At 57.2% G+C, this 15,781-nt stretch overlaps 2 protein-coding genes across 3 annotated transcripts; one reads left to right on the forward strand and one right to left on the reverse strand.

Moving 5' to 3' along the window:
- Nucleotides 1-787: 787 nt before the first annotated feature.
- Nucleotides 788-6,506, forward strand: GRHPR (glyoxylate and hydroxypyruvate reductase). Its single transcript, XM_082302191.1, has 9 exons — nucleotides 788-989; nucleotides 2,212-2,342; nucleotides 2,425-2,497; nucleotides 2,931-3,047; nucleotides 3,201-3,289; nucleotides 3,934-4,038; nucleotides 4,605-4,740; nucleotides 5,067-5,197; nucleotides 6,286-6,506. The coding sequence occupies exons 1-9, from the start codon at nucleotides 925-927 to the stop codon at nucleotides 6,405-6,407; spliced, it is 969 nt and encodes a 322-aa protein (XP_082158317.1). The 5' UTR covers nucleotides 788-924; the 3' UTR covers nucleotides 6,408-6,506.
- Nucleotides 6,507-9,509: 3,003 nt separating this feature from the next.
- On the reverse strand, nucleotides 9,510-15,562 carry ZBTB5 (zinc finger and BTB domain containing 5). Of its 2 annotated transcripts, none has more exons than XM_082301092.1 (2): nucleotides 15,521-15,562; nucleotides 9,510-13,846 (listed from the first exon to the last, which is right to left on the reverse strand). In XM_082301092.1, the coding sequence occupies exon 2, from the start codon at nucleotides 13,840-13,842 to the stop codon at nucleotides 11,818-11,820; it is 2,025 nt and encodes a 674-aa protein (XP_082157218.1). In that variant the 5' UTR covers nucleotides 13,843-13,846; nucleotides 15,521-15,562; the 3' UTR covers nucleotides 9,510-11,817. The 2 variants fall into 2 exon arrangements, with proteins under 2 accessions (XP_082157218.1, XP_082157217.1); XM_082301091.1 differs by lacking the exon at nucleotides 15,521-15,562 and adding an exon at nucleotides 14,961-15,041.
- Nucleotides 15,563-15,781: the final 219 nt, after the last annotated feature.

The raw sequence follows: 15,781 nt of genomic DNA on the forward strand, positions 1-15,781 counted from the left end.
GTCTTTACCTGTCTGTCTCTGTGCTCATTCCAAGAGGCAACATGGGTGTGTTAACTACAGAGTTCCCTTGGGTTCTCTGCCCTGTACCTGCAGTCACAGAACGTGTACGAATCAGGTCTCCAGACAATTTAAATCTGGGTTAATTAATGAGCAGATTCTGTTCAGCATAGTGAGAGGCAGCAGTTGACCCATATGTAGCCTCTGGGACACCCCAAAGCTGCCACCAGAAGCTGTGGGGGGGAATTCATGCCAAAACAGCACCCGACGTGTGTACACACTCATATATGCAGGTGTGTACTTACGCACACAGACGTGTGTGTGTAAGAGTGCGTGCACGGGTGTGTGCGCATGCATGTGGATAGCACAGCACTGAATCCATTAGGCTGGAAAAGAACTCTGACACCACTGATCCTCAGCCCGGAGCACCGAGTGCCACCTCCAGCCTTTCCTTGGACACCTCCAGGGCTGGGCACTCCAAACCTCCCTGGGCAGCCCCTGCCAAGGCCTGAGCTGCCTTTCCATGGGGAAATTCCTGCTGCTGTCCACCCTGAGCCTGCCCTGGCCCAGCCTGAGGCCGTTCCCTCTCCTCCTGTCCCTGTTCCCTGCGAGCAGAGCCCGATTTCCCCTCTGGCTGCCCCCTCCTGTCAGGGACTTGTGCAGAGACACAAGGTCCTCCCGGCGCCTCATTTTCCGGTGCAGGGACGACCACAGGTCCGTGCGCGACCCCGCGGGGCCGGGGCGGGGCGGGGCGGGGCTCCGCGGTGCGGTGGGCGGGCTGCTCCGGGCTGTTCCGGGCTCTGCCGGTGTGTCCCGGTCTGTCCCGCTCTGTCCCGGTCTGTCCCGCTCTGTCCCAGCTGTCCCGCTCTGTCCCGGCTGTCCCGGGCGGTGGCGGGGGCGCGGTGGGGCCCGGCGGTCGGAGCGGCCATGTCGGTGTTCGTGACGCGGCGGATCCCGGCCGAAGGGCTGCGGGTGCTGACGCAGGCGAGCGGGTGAGCGCGGAGCCGCCGCAAGTCCCGGTGCGGGTCCCGGTGCCGGTCGGTAGCAGTGCTGGTTCGGGTTCCGGTGCCGGTGGTGGTGCGGGTTCCGGTGCGGGTCCCGGTGCCGGTCCCGGTGCTGGTCCCGGTGCGGGTTCCGGTGCCGGTCCCGGTGCGGGTCCCGCTGCCGTTCGGTAGCAGCGCCAGTTCGGGTCCCGGTGCCGGTGCGGGTCCCGGTGCCGGTCCCGGTGCGGGTCCCTGTCCCGGTCCCGGTGCCGGTCCCGGTGCGGGTCCCTGTGCTGGTCCCGGTGCCGGTCCCGGTCCCTGTGCCGGTCCCGGTCCCGGTGCTGGTGCCGGTGCGGGTCCCTGTGCCGGTCCCGGTGCCGGTCCCGGTCCCGGTCCCGGTGCGGGTCCCGGTGCCGGTCCCGGTCCCTGTCCCGGTCCCGGTCCCGGTCCCGGTGTGGGTCCCTGTGCTGGTCCCGGTGCCGGTCCCGGTCCCTGTGCCGGTCCCGGTCCCGGTGCTGGTGCCGGTGCGGGTCCCTGTGCCGGTCCCGGTGCCGGTCCCGGTCCCGGTCCCGGTGCGGGTCCCGGTGCCGGTGCCGGTCCCGGTGCGGGTCCCGGTGCCGGTCCCGGTGCGGGTCCCTGTCCCGGTCCCGGTGCGGGTCCCGGTGCCGGTCCCGGTGCTGGTCCCTGTCCCGGTCCCGGTCCCGGTCCCGGTGCCGGTCCCGGTGCCGGTCCCGGTGCTGGTCCCGGTCCCGGTGCCGGTCCCGGTGCGGGTCCCGGTGCTCGTCCCGGTCCCGGTGCTGGTCCCTGTCCCGGTCCCTGTGCCGGTCCCGGTGCCGGTCCCGGTCCCTGTGCCGGTCCCGGTCCCGGTGCTGGTGCCGGTGCGGGTCCCTGTGCCGGTCCCGGTGCCGGTCCCGGTCCCGGTGCGGGTCCCGGTGCCGGTCCCGGTGCTGGTCCCGGTGCCGGTCCCGGTGCGGGTCCCGGTGCCGGTCCCGGTGCTGGTCCCTGTCCCGGTCCCGGTGCGGGTCCCGGTGCCGGTCCCGGTGCCGGTCCCGGTGCTGGTCCCTGTCCCGGTCCCGGTGCGGGTCCCGGTGCCGGTCCCGGTGCCGGTCCCGGTGCTGGTCCCGGTCCCGGTGCCGGTCCCGGTGCGGGTCCCGGTGCTCGTCCCGGTCCCGGTGCTGGTCCCGGTGCCGGTGCCGGTGCCGGTCCTGGTGACGGCGCGGTGCCGCCGCAGGTGCCGCGTGCAGCAGTGGGACTCGGAGGAGCCGGTGCCGCGGGCCGAGCTGCTGGCGGGCGTGGCGGGGACCCGCGGGCTGCTCTGCCTCCTCTCCGACCGCATCGACCGCGAGGTGCTGGACGCGGCCGGTGCGTGCGGGACCCCCTTCTTCCCCACCCCCCTCCCCTGGGCCCCCGGGACAGGCACGGCAGCGCCGATCGTGTCTTACAGGGCCCGGCCTGAAGGTCATCAGCACTTTGTCCGTGGGCTTCGACCACCTTGCCCTGGACGAGATCAAGAAGCGGTAATGCTGCCCCTCTCCTCCCCTGCTCTGTCCCCTGCCACCTCTGACACCTCCTGCTCCAACCTTCCGCCTGCTCTGACTCCCCCATGTTTCATACCCTCTCCCTACTTCTGCACCCCTTCCCCAACACACCCCACATCCCGCTGGTCCCTTTTGGCGGGTGGGCTTTCACAGAGCGTGGGGCTGGACAGGGTCAGCTACCTGCACCCCTCTACTGCTGGATCATGGCTGGGGTCACCCCAACCCTGCCAGGGCTGGAGGAGCATTTGGGTACTGGGGTGAGGCAAGGACAACCTGGGAAAAGGGTGTGGCAGGAGGGCTGAGAGCCGAAAGGATGTCCCTGGATACCTGGGACAGGCATAGTGCTGGCAGCCAGCCTGCAGATGCCGGGGAGCACCCCGAGGCTGCCCCAGAGCCCCGTCTGGCCTGGCAGGGGGATCCGCGTGGGGTACACCCCCGACGTGCTGACCGACGCCACCGCAGAGCTGTCTGTGGCCTTGCTGCTGTCCGTGTGCCGCCGGCTGCCGGAGGCAGCAGAGCAGGTTAAGAGGTGAGTGCCCACTGTGGGTGGCCCCAGAGCTGTGCTACATGGGCTGGTGACAAGGGGCTGAGGCCAGGGCTTCATGCAGCTCACACTGAGCACCTGGGCTGGGCTCTGAACAGCTTTCCATGACACCTGTTCATGTCCCACTCTCTCTGCCAGTGGTGGCTGGACAACGTGGAAGCCCCTATGGATGTGTGGATATGGCCTGTCCGACAGCACAGTGGGCATCATCGGGCTGGGCAGGATAGGTAAGTGCAGTTCAGAGAGCATGTTTCTGTGTCTCCAGCAGTGGCAGGATGGGTTTGGAGCCTCACCTTCAACCAGGGCTACTGGAAGATGTTCCTGCTGGAGGTGGGAGGGTTGGAATGAGATGGTGTTTGCAGTCTTTTCCAACCCAGACTCTTCTGGGACTCCATGACTCAGCCAAGGTGGTGTCTTGGTGCTTACCTGGTTAAACTCCATGAGCACAGCGAGGGGAGCTGTGCAGAGCCTTTCCCAGCTGCTGTACTGGTGCCTCAGCCTTAAAGCCTCAAGTGCTTATGTGCTTCCACCACCTCCAATCCCTGCAGCAACCTGTACCTCCTGCAGGCCTGCAGTTAAACAAATGCAGTGGCAAAGTCCACGCGACACTCGGCACCATCCAGCTATGGACTTTGCCAGCAGGCAGCCGTTCCTGTCCTTGCTCCCCAGTTTGCTCCCAAGGGCAGTCAAGGGTTCAGTGTCCATGGGCCCCTTTCCAAAGCACAACATCTCCACCCCCGCCCCCAGTCTGGGCTGGGAGCAGCCAGGAAGGAGTGATCCCACTGCAGCAGCCCTTCAGTGGCTTTGGGTGCTGGTCCTCCTACCTGTCGTGGAGCCACAGCAGCCCAACACCCTTCTCCCTCACTCCTAGGACAGGCAGTTGCCCGGCGCCTGAAGCCATTTGGGGTCAGGAAGTTTCTGTACACTGGCAGTGGCCCGAAACCAGAGAGTGCTGCGGAGTTTGGGGCTGAGTTCGGTAAGGACAGCACCAGGGCGGGGCAGTGTCGGTCGTCAGTCACAGAGCACCATGGCTGGGACGGCTCCAGGGAGGTGTTGCTCTCAGGGTTGTCGCCTGCAGGGTGGGCCAGTGGAGGGACAGCACAAGCTGGGGGATCTGGGGGGCTCCTGGGCGTACCCAGTGTGAGGGGGCAGCAAGAGAGGGAATGCCGTGTCCCAGACATGCCCCACAAGGCAGTGGGGGGTGACAGGGAGGACCCTGCCTCCTCCGAGCCAGGCAAAGGCTGGACATGCAGCGGTTCATCAGACCACTGTGAGACCTGTAGGCTGCAATTGATCCTGCCATGGTTCCCCTTCCCTGTGTCCTCGCGTTGGTGATTTTCTGTCAGTTTCATTTCCACAAGAAAGTGAACAAGGGCAAAATGTAACAGCTGCTCCTAGGAGGAGGGGAGGGTCTTGTGGACTGTCCCCACGGGATGAGTACCAAGGTGTCCTGCTGGCAGGACAGGAGGACTGCAGCTGCCCCTGGAGTTTTGCTGAGGGAAGGTGTTGGCTGCAGTGGGATGTTTCTGTTTCTTCTCTCAGTCCCGCTCACCAGGCTGGCCGAGGAGTCAGACTTTGTGGTGGTGACTTGTGCCCTGACACCAGCCACCCAGGGGATGTGCAACAAGGACTTCTTCAGCAGGATGAAGAAGACTTCAGTGTTCATCAACACAAGCAGGTACTGGCAGCCCAGTCCCGTGCCTGGGAGAGCGGCTGTCGCCCTTCCAGGCTGTGAGTCCAGACAGCACATACAGCCTTCATGGCTGCAGCTGCAGGGAACATTTGTCCAAGGCCCCTTGGGACTGAGCCAAAGGCAAGATAAATCATTCAGGGAGCACCCTGCTCTTCCCCCCACCGTGGGCAGCTGGAGCTGGAGCAGCTCACTGTGCTGGGAGGTTCCGGCACATCCAGAGAGGGTCTGACCTCTGCTTAGGCAGCCCTGGGGACCCTGTACCCCTGGGAGACTGCGGGACCCCCAGCAGTGACACCAGTCACGTTTGCCAGGGGGGCTGTGGTGAACCAGGAGGACCTGTATGATGCGTTGGCCAATGGCCAGATTGCAGCCGCTGGCCTGGACGTCACGACACCAGAGCCGCTGCCTACTGACCACCCCCTGCTCTCCCTCAAGAACTGCGGTAAGTGTCCGGGGGGTGGTAAGACCCCTCCCCCAGCAGGTGCTGCCGTGGGGGCCCAGTGAGAGGTGTGACAGGGACCTCTGGTCCCCATTTGTGCGCTGGTGCCAGTGCACAGAAGGACAGGCAAGTCAGGTTTGTGTAGGTGGGCTACTTTACAATGCAGGGAGCTGCTGTGGGCTAAACACTCCTCAACATGATGTCAAACAAGTGTGGGAGCTGTTTTAATTTTCCAGAAAGCCGTTGAGATAAGCTCAGTTTTAGTACCTTTGTGATAGCTCTTCATTGGATATGTGAAATTCACAGAGGGTCCAATATCAGCAGGTGCATGAATGAGAAACCAATTCCCAGCTCAGGCCCTGCCCAGCTCTGGTATTCTGTGGGCTTCTGGGCACATACTGTGCTAGAAAAGTTTCCCACTGGCTAAAAGTGGGCTGCTGAGTTTGCCTGGAGGAGTCTTGGTCTTGAGAGCACTGCTAGGCTGGCAGCCTGTTACCTGGACAGTTCCAGGCTTTGGGAAGGTGGGACATTGGGCAGGTGGGGAGGTGCAGATCCAGGATTGAGACTTGTCTTCTCTGGAGGAGGATGATGCAGGTGAGGAAGGATGGCTAGGACAGAGTTTGGTTGGCTGGTATCTCGCAGGATGTGCTCCCTCCAGGGAGTGGGTGTTTTCCAGAGTAGGAAAAGTATGTTCCACAAAGAAACCATAGGGACAGCCATGAAAATTTGGAATTGCCCGTGACTGAGTGTCTCTTTCTGAAATACAAACCTGTAGCTGTTCTTTTATCTTTTTGCTAAAACTCACTTCTTATTGGTTTGCATTGGCTCTCAAAGTAGACAGTGTGAGGAGTGATAAAAGTAGAGACTTTCTGGAAATATTTGCAGGACTTGGAGATTTGGGAGCTCTGAAACAAGACCTGGCAGGACATAATTCATGCACGTGTATTTATTGAATACACTACTTATAACAGTCGTATTACATATTTATTGATACACAAATAACATCTACACAGATCCTGTACCTCTGACAGCCCTGGAAGGGGCTGCTGGGGGTGCGAGAGGTGAGCAGTGTCTCTGCCTTGTCCCTGCAGTGATCCTGCCGCACATCGGGAGCGCTACCTACGCCACAAGGAGCACCATGGCAGTGCTGGCAGCCAACAACCTGCTGGCCGGGCTGCAAGGGGAGCCCATGCCCCACGAGCTGAAGCTGTGATGGCCTGACCCTGCTCCTGCAGCGCGGTGGGACAGATGCCGTGTTGAGGGCCAGCCTGTGCCCCCTCCCCTCAGCCTGAGGAGGAGCCATTAAAGAGCAACAGCGAATGTGTCTGCTCATGTTATTTGAGAACAGGGCGTGTGGTGAGCACACTGCAGGTGCCAGCAGGCCGGGGAGAGGGGTTGGCCCTGGTTTGGGGAATGCTTGCCATGCTGGAACCACTGTAAAGGAGCTGCTGCAGCAACATCTGTCCTCAAAACCTGGCTCCCGGGCAGAGTGAGAGGCCAGGAGTGCCTTACCTGAGCTTGTAGCCAGGAAGGGAGGAGAGGTGACAGCTTTGGCCATGCAGGCTGCTGCTGCCACAGGAGCTGCTGCTGCCACAGGAGCTGCTGCCAGCCCACACATTAAATGGTCCTATGGAATCAGTGCAACTGCATGATCCTCTGCTTGAGGTGTCTAAAGAAAAGCACAAAACAAGCTTGTGCAGCTCCCCAGGAACCTCCACCTCTGCCTTTTGTATCCATAACCTATTCCAGGCATGGCTCCAAAGTGGTTGGCAAGCTGGAATTCACTGGAAGGTTCTGCTACCCCTTCGTAGGTTCTGGCTGCAGCTGCCCTCGTTTTTCTCAGATGGCAGTGAGCTGTGTTGATGCAGAGGAGACCCTGAGCGGGACCCAAGCCTCCAGGTGCCAGGAGAGGCCTGATGGGCACATCTCAAGGGCTTTGGGGACTTATGGATCCTGCACCACTGTTCCACTTCCATAAATGGGGGCTGGAGCCTGGAGCCCATCTCTCTGTGCCGTTGATCACAGAATCATGGAATGGGTTGGGTTGGAAGGCACCTTAAGGATCATCTCATTCCACCCCACGTGCCAGGGGCAGGGACACCTTCCATTCTCCCAGGCTGCTCCAAGTCCCATCCAGCCTGGCCTTGGGCACTTCCAGGGCTTGGGCAGCCACAGCTTTGACGAGCCTGGGGTCCAGCTGGCCCATCCTGCGGGACGGGGGTGGATCTGCCCCCAGCGGTGCGCACTGGCCTTGCCTGGCCCCTCCCCATGTGCCCTCCCACCATCTGTGACTGTGTGGCAGACAGCCAGCCCTGTCACAGCCTGGTCACAGCCATGCAGTGCCACCCACCCCAGCCACCCCATAGGTGTCCCCACAGTGTGATGTGGAGGTCACTCTCACCAGTCTTAAACCAGCCTCCTTCCAGCTCCGAGTGCTCCCAGGCCTCACGCCAGGGAACATGCTGAAGAGCATGCCTGGACTCAGGTTCCTTTTGAGCAGTGGCTCTCTATCGGCTATCCTCCTCCTCCCTCCTCTTCCTCCCAGTCCCAGCGCACTGCTCCGTGGTGTCTGGGCCCACACAGGAGTCCCTTTGGCATGTCCAGGTTGAACAGTGACGCCACTGGCTGATCCACCCCGCCGAGGTGGGTTTGTACAGGTTTTCCCATCCCTTCACCCCAGGACAAGCCCCATTGCCTCACAGCCACTCGTGCCTTCTCCCCAGTGCCTTCACCCTGGCAGGGGACAGACAGGGAACCGGTGCTTTTTGGGGACAGCAGCAGAAGGGAAGGAGCAAGGAGGTTGCAATGGGCAGGAGGGAAGTGTCCCAGAGTGAGCAGCTGGCAGCACAATCCCGGTGTGGGGAGGGAGCCAGAACGCAGCACAAAGCCTGTGACTGGAGTTACAGTTCACCCAGCACACTCTGTGTGCCTCTTCCCGTCCCACAGCAAGTGTCCCTTGTGCTGGGCTCTGCTGGAATTTCTTGGATGCTAAATGAAGCACTCTCTGATAGCAGCAATGACTGTTGGAAGTTGCCCTGCATCACACCTGGGTGGGATTCTGATGCATTTATCTGATTCAGGAGCACGGTTTATTGCCTTGTGCTGACCTGTCAGAAATAGTTCTGGAGGTTTGTAATCTGGACTGAGCAGGAAAGACTTGTGGCTGTGGTGGTGGGGAGGAAGGGATTGTGCTCTGGGCATCCCAACTGGCTGGGGAGTTTCTGAATGAGCCAGTGGAAATCAGGATTGACTTTGCTATGAACACCCAGGGCATGAGTCCAGTGGGGGATCTCACTAGTCTCCAAGACTTCTTAGTGTTGACACTGAAGATTCTGCTGTTGGTGAAGCTACTGTGACGCTGAGGGATCCTGACTGAGCATCCAAAAGGTTACTGTGATCCCTGATGGTGACAGTGACTGAGAACCACCCGGTGTCTGAGCAGCTGTGTCAGATTCCCTGGGTGCATCAAGAAATAGACATGAGCTGGTGAACCAGCTGCTGCAGGGACTGGAGCACTGGACTCAGGTGTCCATCTCAGAACTCCTTCGAGACAAGCACCTCCTGCACCTGCGACATCCTCCCACAAGGAATTCAGAGAGCAGCACTGACCATGGATCATGAATGTTACAGGTGCTGTGTAGGTATTATTTCATTAACAAAAGTAAGTTCTCACAAAGGACATAATTATTACCAAGGTCAGGTTTTTACGATCACTTTTGCAATCACAAGTATTTCTGTACAGGCTGGTGTGAAGAGCACCGAACAGTGAAGCCAGGCAGACACAGCAACACAAAACGTAGGGTTTATTTCCAGGTGTTTTGGAACAGACACCCCAACACCTCCATGCAAGATCCCACCTGCAAAGTTCAATTCTAAGCGGAATTCAGTGGCATAAGCTCTCCAGGCTGTGGGGTGAGACACCCTTCATGCAGAGCGGGCAGCTCAGGTCCCAGATATGTATTTAGGCTATTCCCAAGAATTTATTGCTTCATTCAGGAAGACTCGGAAAGCCGCGAGGCAGCTGCAGGCTCCGGGCCTGCAACTGCCCCTCTGCACATCAATTGCTAATGGAATTTAAAGCTGCTGCTTCCAAAAACGCTCCAGACAAACTTTTTCTCACTGAAAGAATACAGAAGTCCTCCTGCACTGATATTCCAGATTAAAATTTTTATAAAAACAGTTGAAAAGTCCAGTTTAGTGTTTTCTGCTCATATTAGTTGCTAGTTAGTCTCCTTGCTCAAAGAGATGCTTTATTCCCAAACATTGTAACAATTCAACAAATTTGGATTTAGGAATGCTACAGGAAACAGAAAATGAAACACCAAGCCTTGTTTTTAAAAAGCAAAACACTATAAATGCAATGAAGATGAAACAGTGTTACCTAATAGAGCAACACAAGGAAATATTAAAGTACAAAATACTGCATTTTATTGATGTCTGGGAGAGTGTTTATGCAGCTCAATGCTGTTAGTCCCCAATACTGAAATTATTTCAAACACAACACAGCATATCGCACTGCTTTAAAAAAAAAAGTTATTTTAATGCTTAAAAAAAAAAGAGCCAGAAATATGATCACTAAGTAAACCCTATAACAAAATATTAAAATTTTAAAGGAATTAATCCAACCATCTCCTGTGTTTCTGCATTCCTCAGATGGTCAAGGTGCAAACAACACGTTGACAGGGCAGGTGCAGGGAATCCTCTGCCTCACCTGAGCAGGACACTCTGCAGCCCTGACCCTGACCCTGCTTGGCTGAACAGCATTTATCATCAGCAGAAGTGCTCTGAAATTTTACTTTAAAACCTAAGAATGCTGAGCACCAGGTCATGTGCACCTCTGACAAGGAAGAAAGGAGACTGCAGGCAGTGTTAACTTAGAGTGGCATTAAAGAAGAGGAAATGAGATTTACATGACTCACATGGAGAACATCAAATTTCTGCTATACGTGTACAGTGCCATTTTTAAAAATTAAATTTACCTTTTTTTTAAATGTATGGGGAAAAGTACTTTCATGACACTACTTTAAGTGGAAGGCCTGGATTTGACAACAACATTTTACAGAGTATGAGCCAGCAGTGACCTGGCAGCCAGGAAGGCCCATCACGTCACCAGCCAGGTGAGGGAGGGGACTGTCCCGCTCTGCTCTGCACTGGGGTGGCCTCACCTCAAGAGCTGGGAGCAGTCATGTAAAAGACATTAAGCTGTTAGAGAATGTCCAGAGGAGGCCATGAGGATGGTGAGGGGTCTGGAGAGGAAGTCTTACAAGAAGTAGCTGAGGGCACTTGGTTTGCTCAGCCTGGAGGAGACTGAGGTCAGACCTCACTGGGGTCTTCAACATCCTCCTGAGGGGCAGCAGAAGGGCAGCTACACATCACTCTCATGACCAGTGACAGGACTTGAGAAAACCGCTGGAGCTGAGTCAGGGGAAGTTTAGGTTGGATATCAGGAAAAGGTTTTTCACCCAGAGGGTGGCCTGGCACTGAACAAGCTCCCGAGGGACGGGGTCACAACCCCCAGCCTGCCTGAGGTAGTGTTTGCACATCGCTCTCAGGCACAGGATGGGATTGTTGGGGTATCCTCTGCAAGGCCAGGAGCTGGACACAATGATCCTCATGGCTCCTTTCCAACTCAGCATACTCTGATCCTGTGAAATATGGCAAACAAGGATTGCTCCTGACTGAGGAGCAATCTGATCTCAGGACAGATCCACAGCTGCGAAGGGAAGTCACTAAGTGCGCAGGGCAGGAAAGTAAAGCCTGCAGATAAGAGAAAAAGACATCGTGCTCACACTGTAACAGGGACCAGATGGACTGTGGGCAACTGGGAACAGCAAGATACTGTCTTACATGGCAAAAAAAGCCATCACAAATTACCTCTCCTTCAAAACAACAAAGACAAGCTCTGTTCAAACTTCTGCATATATAGAATTGTAACATAGGAGATACAAACTGGTTAAAATACTGCTAGGAATAGCACAAACAAGAGACAGTACTTCACTTACCACTTAATACTTGTTTCTACAGAAAAAAAAAACCAGCCAAACATCCAGATCTTGCTGTATTAAAGTTATATGTACACCTGGCAGTCCAAAAGTTACTTGTCTGGGATTTAATTTAAGCACCTTGATTACACAGTGTCCTTTACTACAAAACAGCCAAACATACATTCATAATCCTAGAACTATTGTTATAAGTAGCGTATTTTAAAGCATTATGTCAGCCGGGTGCAGCCAAAGCTGTTTTTTTCTCTTTTAAAGGTAAGTGGTCTGCACTACTGTCCTAACATAATGCGGCAACTCATGTTACAGTAATTGTTTAAATGCTTTCACTGTTACAAAATGCTTTAGAGAAAAAGAAAAAGAAATTTGCACGTCAGTTTCCTGTTCTCAAAACGTGCTATTTCAGGAGACCCCCATGCTGTCACCCCTCTGCCCTGCAAAGGGGCTGCTTCGCTGTGGGGGTCACATCCCCATCCCCGCCGCACGGCTCCCGGCGGCGACACCCTGCGAGGTAGGTACCGGATATCCCCAATGGCAGAGCCAAGACTTTGTGTATGGCACCGTGGCACGCCGGTGTCCGCCAGCCCGCCGGCAGCGAGGCTCCTCCAGGCCCGGGGCAGCAGGTTACAGCAAACTGCTGGGCAGGTTGCTGCTCTGCCACCTAAGGCAGGTGGTCTTAGAGTGTTTGTAGAGGTGGCTGGACTGGCTGAAGCGCTTGCCACACTTGAGGCAGGCGTAGGGCTTCTCCCCCGTGTGCACACGGATGTGCTTCTTGCAGTCCGTGAGCGTCAGGAAGGTCTTGCAGCAGATCTTGCAGGCGTACTTGCGCGCACCCTCCACCACCAGCACGTTGTGCTCCGACAGAGCCTTCTTGCACTTGGACAGGACATCCGCAGACGCCCTGGTCAGCTGCGGCGGGCCAGGCTGCGACAGGTGCCCGCTCTCAAAGGAAGTGCTCCCGTTCATCATCAGCTGGGACCCGGACGAGCTCTCCTGCAGCTGCGAGCCCCGCACAGAGGTCACCACGGGCATTTTGGGGGCAATGCGGCGGTAGCCAGGAAAGCCACCAGCTCCACCTCTCACTGAGCCCATCATGGCCCGAGACAGTGAGTGCAAGCCCAGGCCTGAGCGTGGGAAATCCATGCCGAACTGCTCCGCTGCTCGGTACCCGGAGGTCTGCACGCACGGCAGACCCATCACATCCTGCATGGGCCTCACGAAGTGCGAGTCCGTGGGCTCACTGAACGGGTTCTCGACGTGGGAAACAGCAGCAGATGAGTGGCCACCGGCGGGCCCCGACTCCGGGCTCATCAGGTAAGAGGCGTCACTGTCCATCCTGCAGTCACTGGTGGTATTGGGAATGTTGTCATCGTTGTTTTGGCTGGCACCAAAGCCACCTCCTCTACTTTTATTCAAAAAATTTGAAATGCTGAAAGAAGACTTGTGTTCCAGGTTGTTGGACACCTCCATAATGTGGATGTCTCCCACCCTGTCGGTGCTGGACTGAGGGTCGGAGAAGCTACGGTCGCTGCTCTCGGGACTCAACTCTATCTTCTCTGCGCTCACCACTCCTCCTTCCACCTCCACAGACTCACTGCCCTCTGCCTGGGAGGTGACATCGCTCACCTCATCCTGAGGCTCTGGGGAGCTCAGGGGCTCAGACTTCACCACCACCCTCATGTGCTCCTTCTCATTCAGGCTGACCTCTGGATTTTCACATGGGAAGTTGCTCTTCTCAGCAGCAGCCTCCTGGTCAAAGCTGGTTTCCACTTGTGTGGCCTGTGACGCCATGGACATCTGGGAAATGTTTCCCCCGCCATTGTCTGACTGGCTGGGCACTTGAGCATCCTCCTGAGCACCAAAGGACTGGTCAAACATGATCGTGTTGTCCTCCTGGTTATCAGCAACCGTGTCAGCCTTGGAGTTGTCCACAATCTTCAGCGAGTCCGGAGAGAAGAAATCTTCACGTGAGTGGACGACGGGCTGCCCGCTCTCTGCGGCCACGTCCGACACGGGCTCGTCCATGGCAGGCCGGATGCGCTGGCGGGCACGGTCCTCAGAGGACTGCTTCCGCTTGTGGAGGCGGCGGATGGGGAAGGCGGCGCGCTGCTCCAGGCTGCTCCGCATGGAGGAGCCCATGGCGCCGGGCGGCTCCTCAGCGCCCTGCGAGGAGCCCAGCGCCGAGCTGACGATGCTGAGCCCCAGCTGCTGCAGCATGAAGGAGCGCTGCAGGCGCGCGCTCTGCTCCTGCGCGCGCTCGCTCGGCGGGGACAGCGGCAGCGTCCGGGTCGTCAGGTAGTGCTTGCAGGCCTTCACCACAGAGTTGAGGTGCAGGTGGGACGCGGCCAGCAGCACGTCCATCACATTGCTCTCCCCCAGCATGAGCGTGGATGTGTACATCATGTCTATGAGCGCGGCAAAGGCCTCCGCCGTCACCACCTCGCTGTCCAGCTGGATCATGTTCATGGTCTGGTCCCCCTCGGCCACGGTGAAGAGCGCTCGGAAGTGCGTGCTGCAGGCGGCCAGCACGGAGCGGTGCGCTTTGAAGTGCCTGTTTCCCACCACGATGACACAGTCGCACAGCTGCCCATGGAGCCTCTGGTAGTTGAGCTGCTGGAAGACTTGTTCAAAGTGTCCTGGAAAATCCATGATCCTGCAAAACAGAAGAAACCACGATATGGGCCACCAAGTTGATGAGAGGGATGGAGCAGCTCTGCTGTGAGGAAGGGGTGAGTGAACTGGGATTGTTCAGCCTGGAGAAAAGAAGGCTTCAGGGTGACCTAACTGTGGCCTTCCAGCTCTGAAGGGATCTACACTAAAGGTGGAGCAAGACTATTTCTGAGAGTCTGCAGTGAAGGAGAAGGGGGAGTGGGCTCAAACTGAAAGAGGCTAGCAGAAGATGGGATACAAGGAAAAAATTCTTCCCTGTGAGGGTGGTGAGGCCCTGGCACAGGTTGCTCAGAGAAGCTGTGGATGCCCTGGAAGCATTCAAGGCCAGGCTGGACAGGGCTTGGAGCAGCCTGGGATAGTGGAAAGTGTCCCAGCCCATGGCAGGGAGTGGAAGAAGACAAGGTGCCCTTCCGACCCAAATCACTGTGTGATTCTATGGCTGAAGTCCTAGTAGGGCTGCAGTGACGCTGGCTGTGAAGAGGAAAGGTGACAGCTGAAAGACAGACAACAATAACACATGGGCACAGGATCAAAGGCAACAGTCTGGAGGACAAGGAAAAGGAGTAAAAATCCAGGTTCTGTCACAGAGCTGACCTCCGCACCAGCCACCTCACAGGCAGCTGTGCTGGAAACTGGATAACGCAGGTCACTCACACCCACTGGTAAAACATTTTGTCCTGGTTTGTGAAAAAATCTGATTGTAATAGCCTGGTGCCCCCTTTGATACACTGCTGACACAACTGGGAAACCTTCCACAGAAACACCGGCGCTGTTGACAAAACGATGCACTGCTCAACAAGACAAGTAGACAAGAGCCAGTGGTGGTTTCCTCTTAAATTTTCATTAACTGGGCATGACTCATATCTTAGTTGATTCATTTCAAGGCTACACAGGCGACCTTCAGCGATATCTCGACTGTTCTTCATGAAAAAAACAACAAAGTGTAAGATTTGGTGAGCAGAAAGGCTGCATGTGCAAGGCACACACACACATAAGTTCCTGTGCTCACGTTTATGTTCCAACAGCAGCACAACAGCATCAGTGGACACAAGACCACAAAGCAGCTGAAATAAAAGGTCACATGGATAGAATCGTACTTTTGAGAAGGGATCAAATGTAAGTCTGCTGACTCAGAAAGTTCCTCCTCAAACATGGACGTGTTTGCTGCTTTTTCTTTCCTAATCATGACTGTCTTTGCTGGCAAGCTCGTCACCCTGCACAGGATATCCCAAGACCTCCTGTTAGAGACCACCGTGTGTCCTTGGATGGAGTCAGGACAGGGAGATCATTCAATGGTTATCACCTGAAATACTCAGCACGGAGAAAATTAAGTAATTTAAAGCCTTTGAAAACTCCAGCACATTAACTGACTGTTGGATAACTAGGGGTCTCCTGCTGGAAGGTGCTCTTCTCAAGACAGTGCCTTTTTTTCCCCTGTTTTTTCTCCCTTTACGCATCAGCTGGAACACCCAAGATTTGTGCCCCTCCCAGAGAAGCACCTGCATCCCAGCGCTGCATCAGCACCAGTAAAGACACACCCAGAGGCTCCGTTTTGTGCCACACAAGGGACATAAAGGGGAGTCCGGAGAGCCCTGGTCCCGCCCCGACGCGGGGGTCACTGGCCTCTGCCTCGCCGCCGCCCCCCCGCCCCGCTCACCTGCGGTGTCCGTGCGGGAAGGGCCGTGCGAGGATCAGGATGGGGACAGGGACTGGGATTGGGATTGGGATCGGCCCCGGCCCCGCTCCCGCCGCTCCGGCCCCGCCCGCCCCGCCCCGCCGCGCTGCGCGTGTACGTCACTTCCGGCCGCTGCAGGCGCGGGCCCGGCTGCCAGCCAATCGGCGCCCTCGTTAGTTAGACGCGGCGGCAGAGTCTCACCTCGCTCAATCGGGGCTGAGCTTATTGACACGACCGGAGGCG

Source organism: Coloeus monedula (genome assembly GCF_965178545.1).
Source record: "Coloeus monedula genome assembly, chromosome: Z".
NCBI classification, from domain to species: domain Eukaryota; kingdom Metazoa; phylum Chordata; class Aves; order Passeriformes; family Corvidae; genus Coloeus; species Coloeus monedula.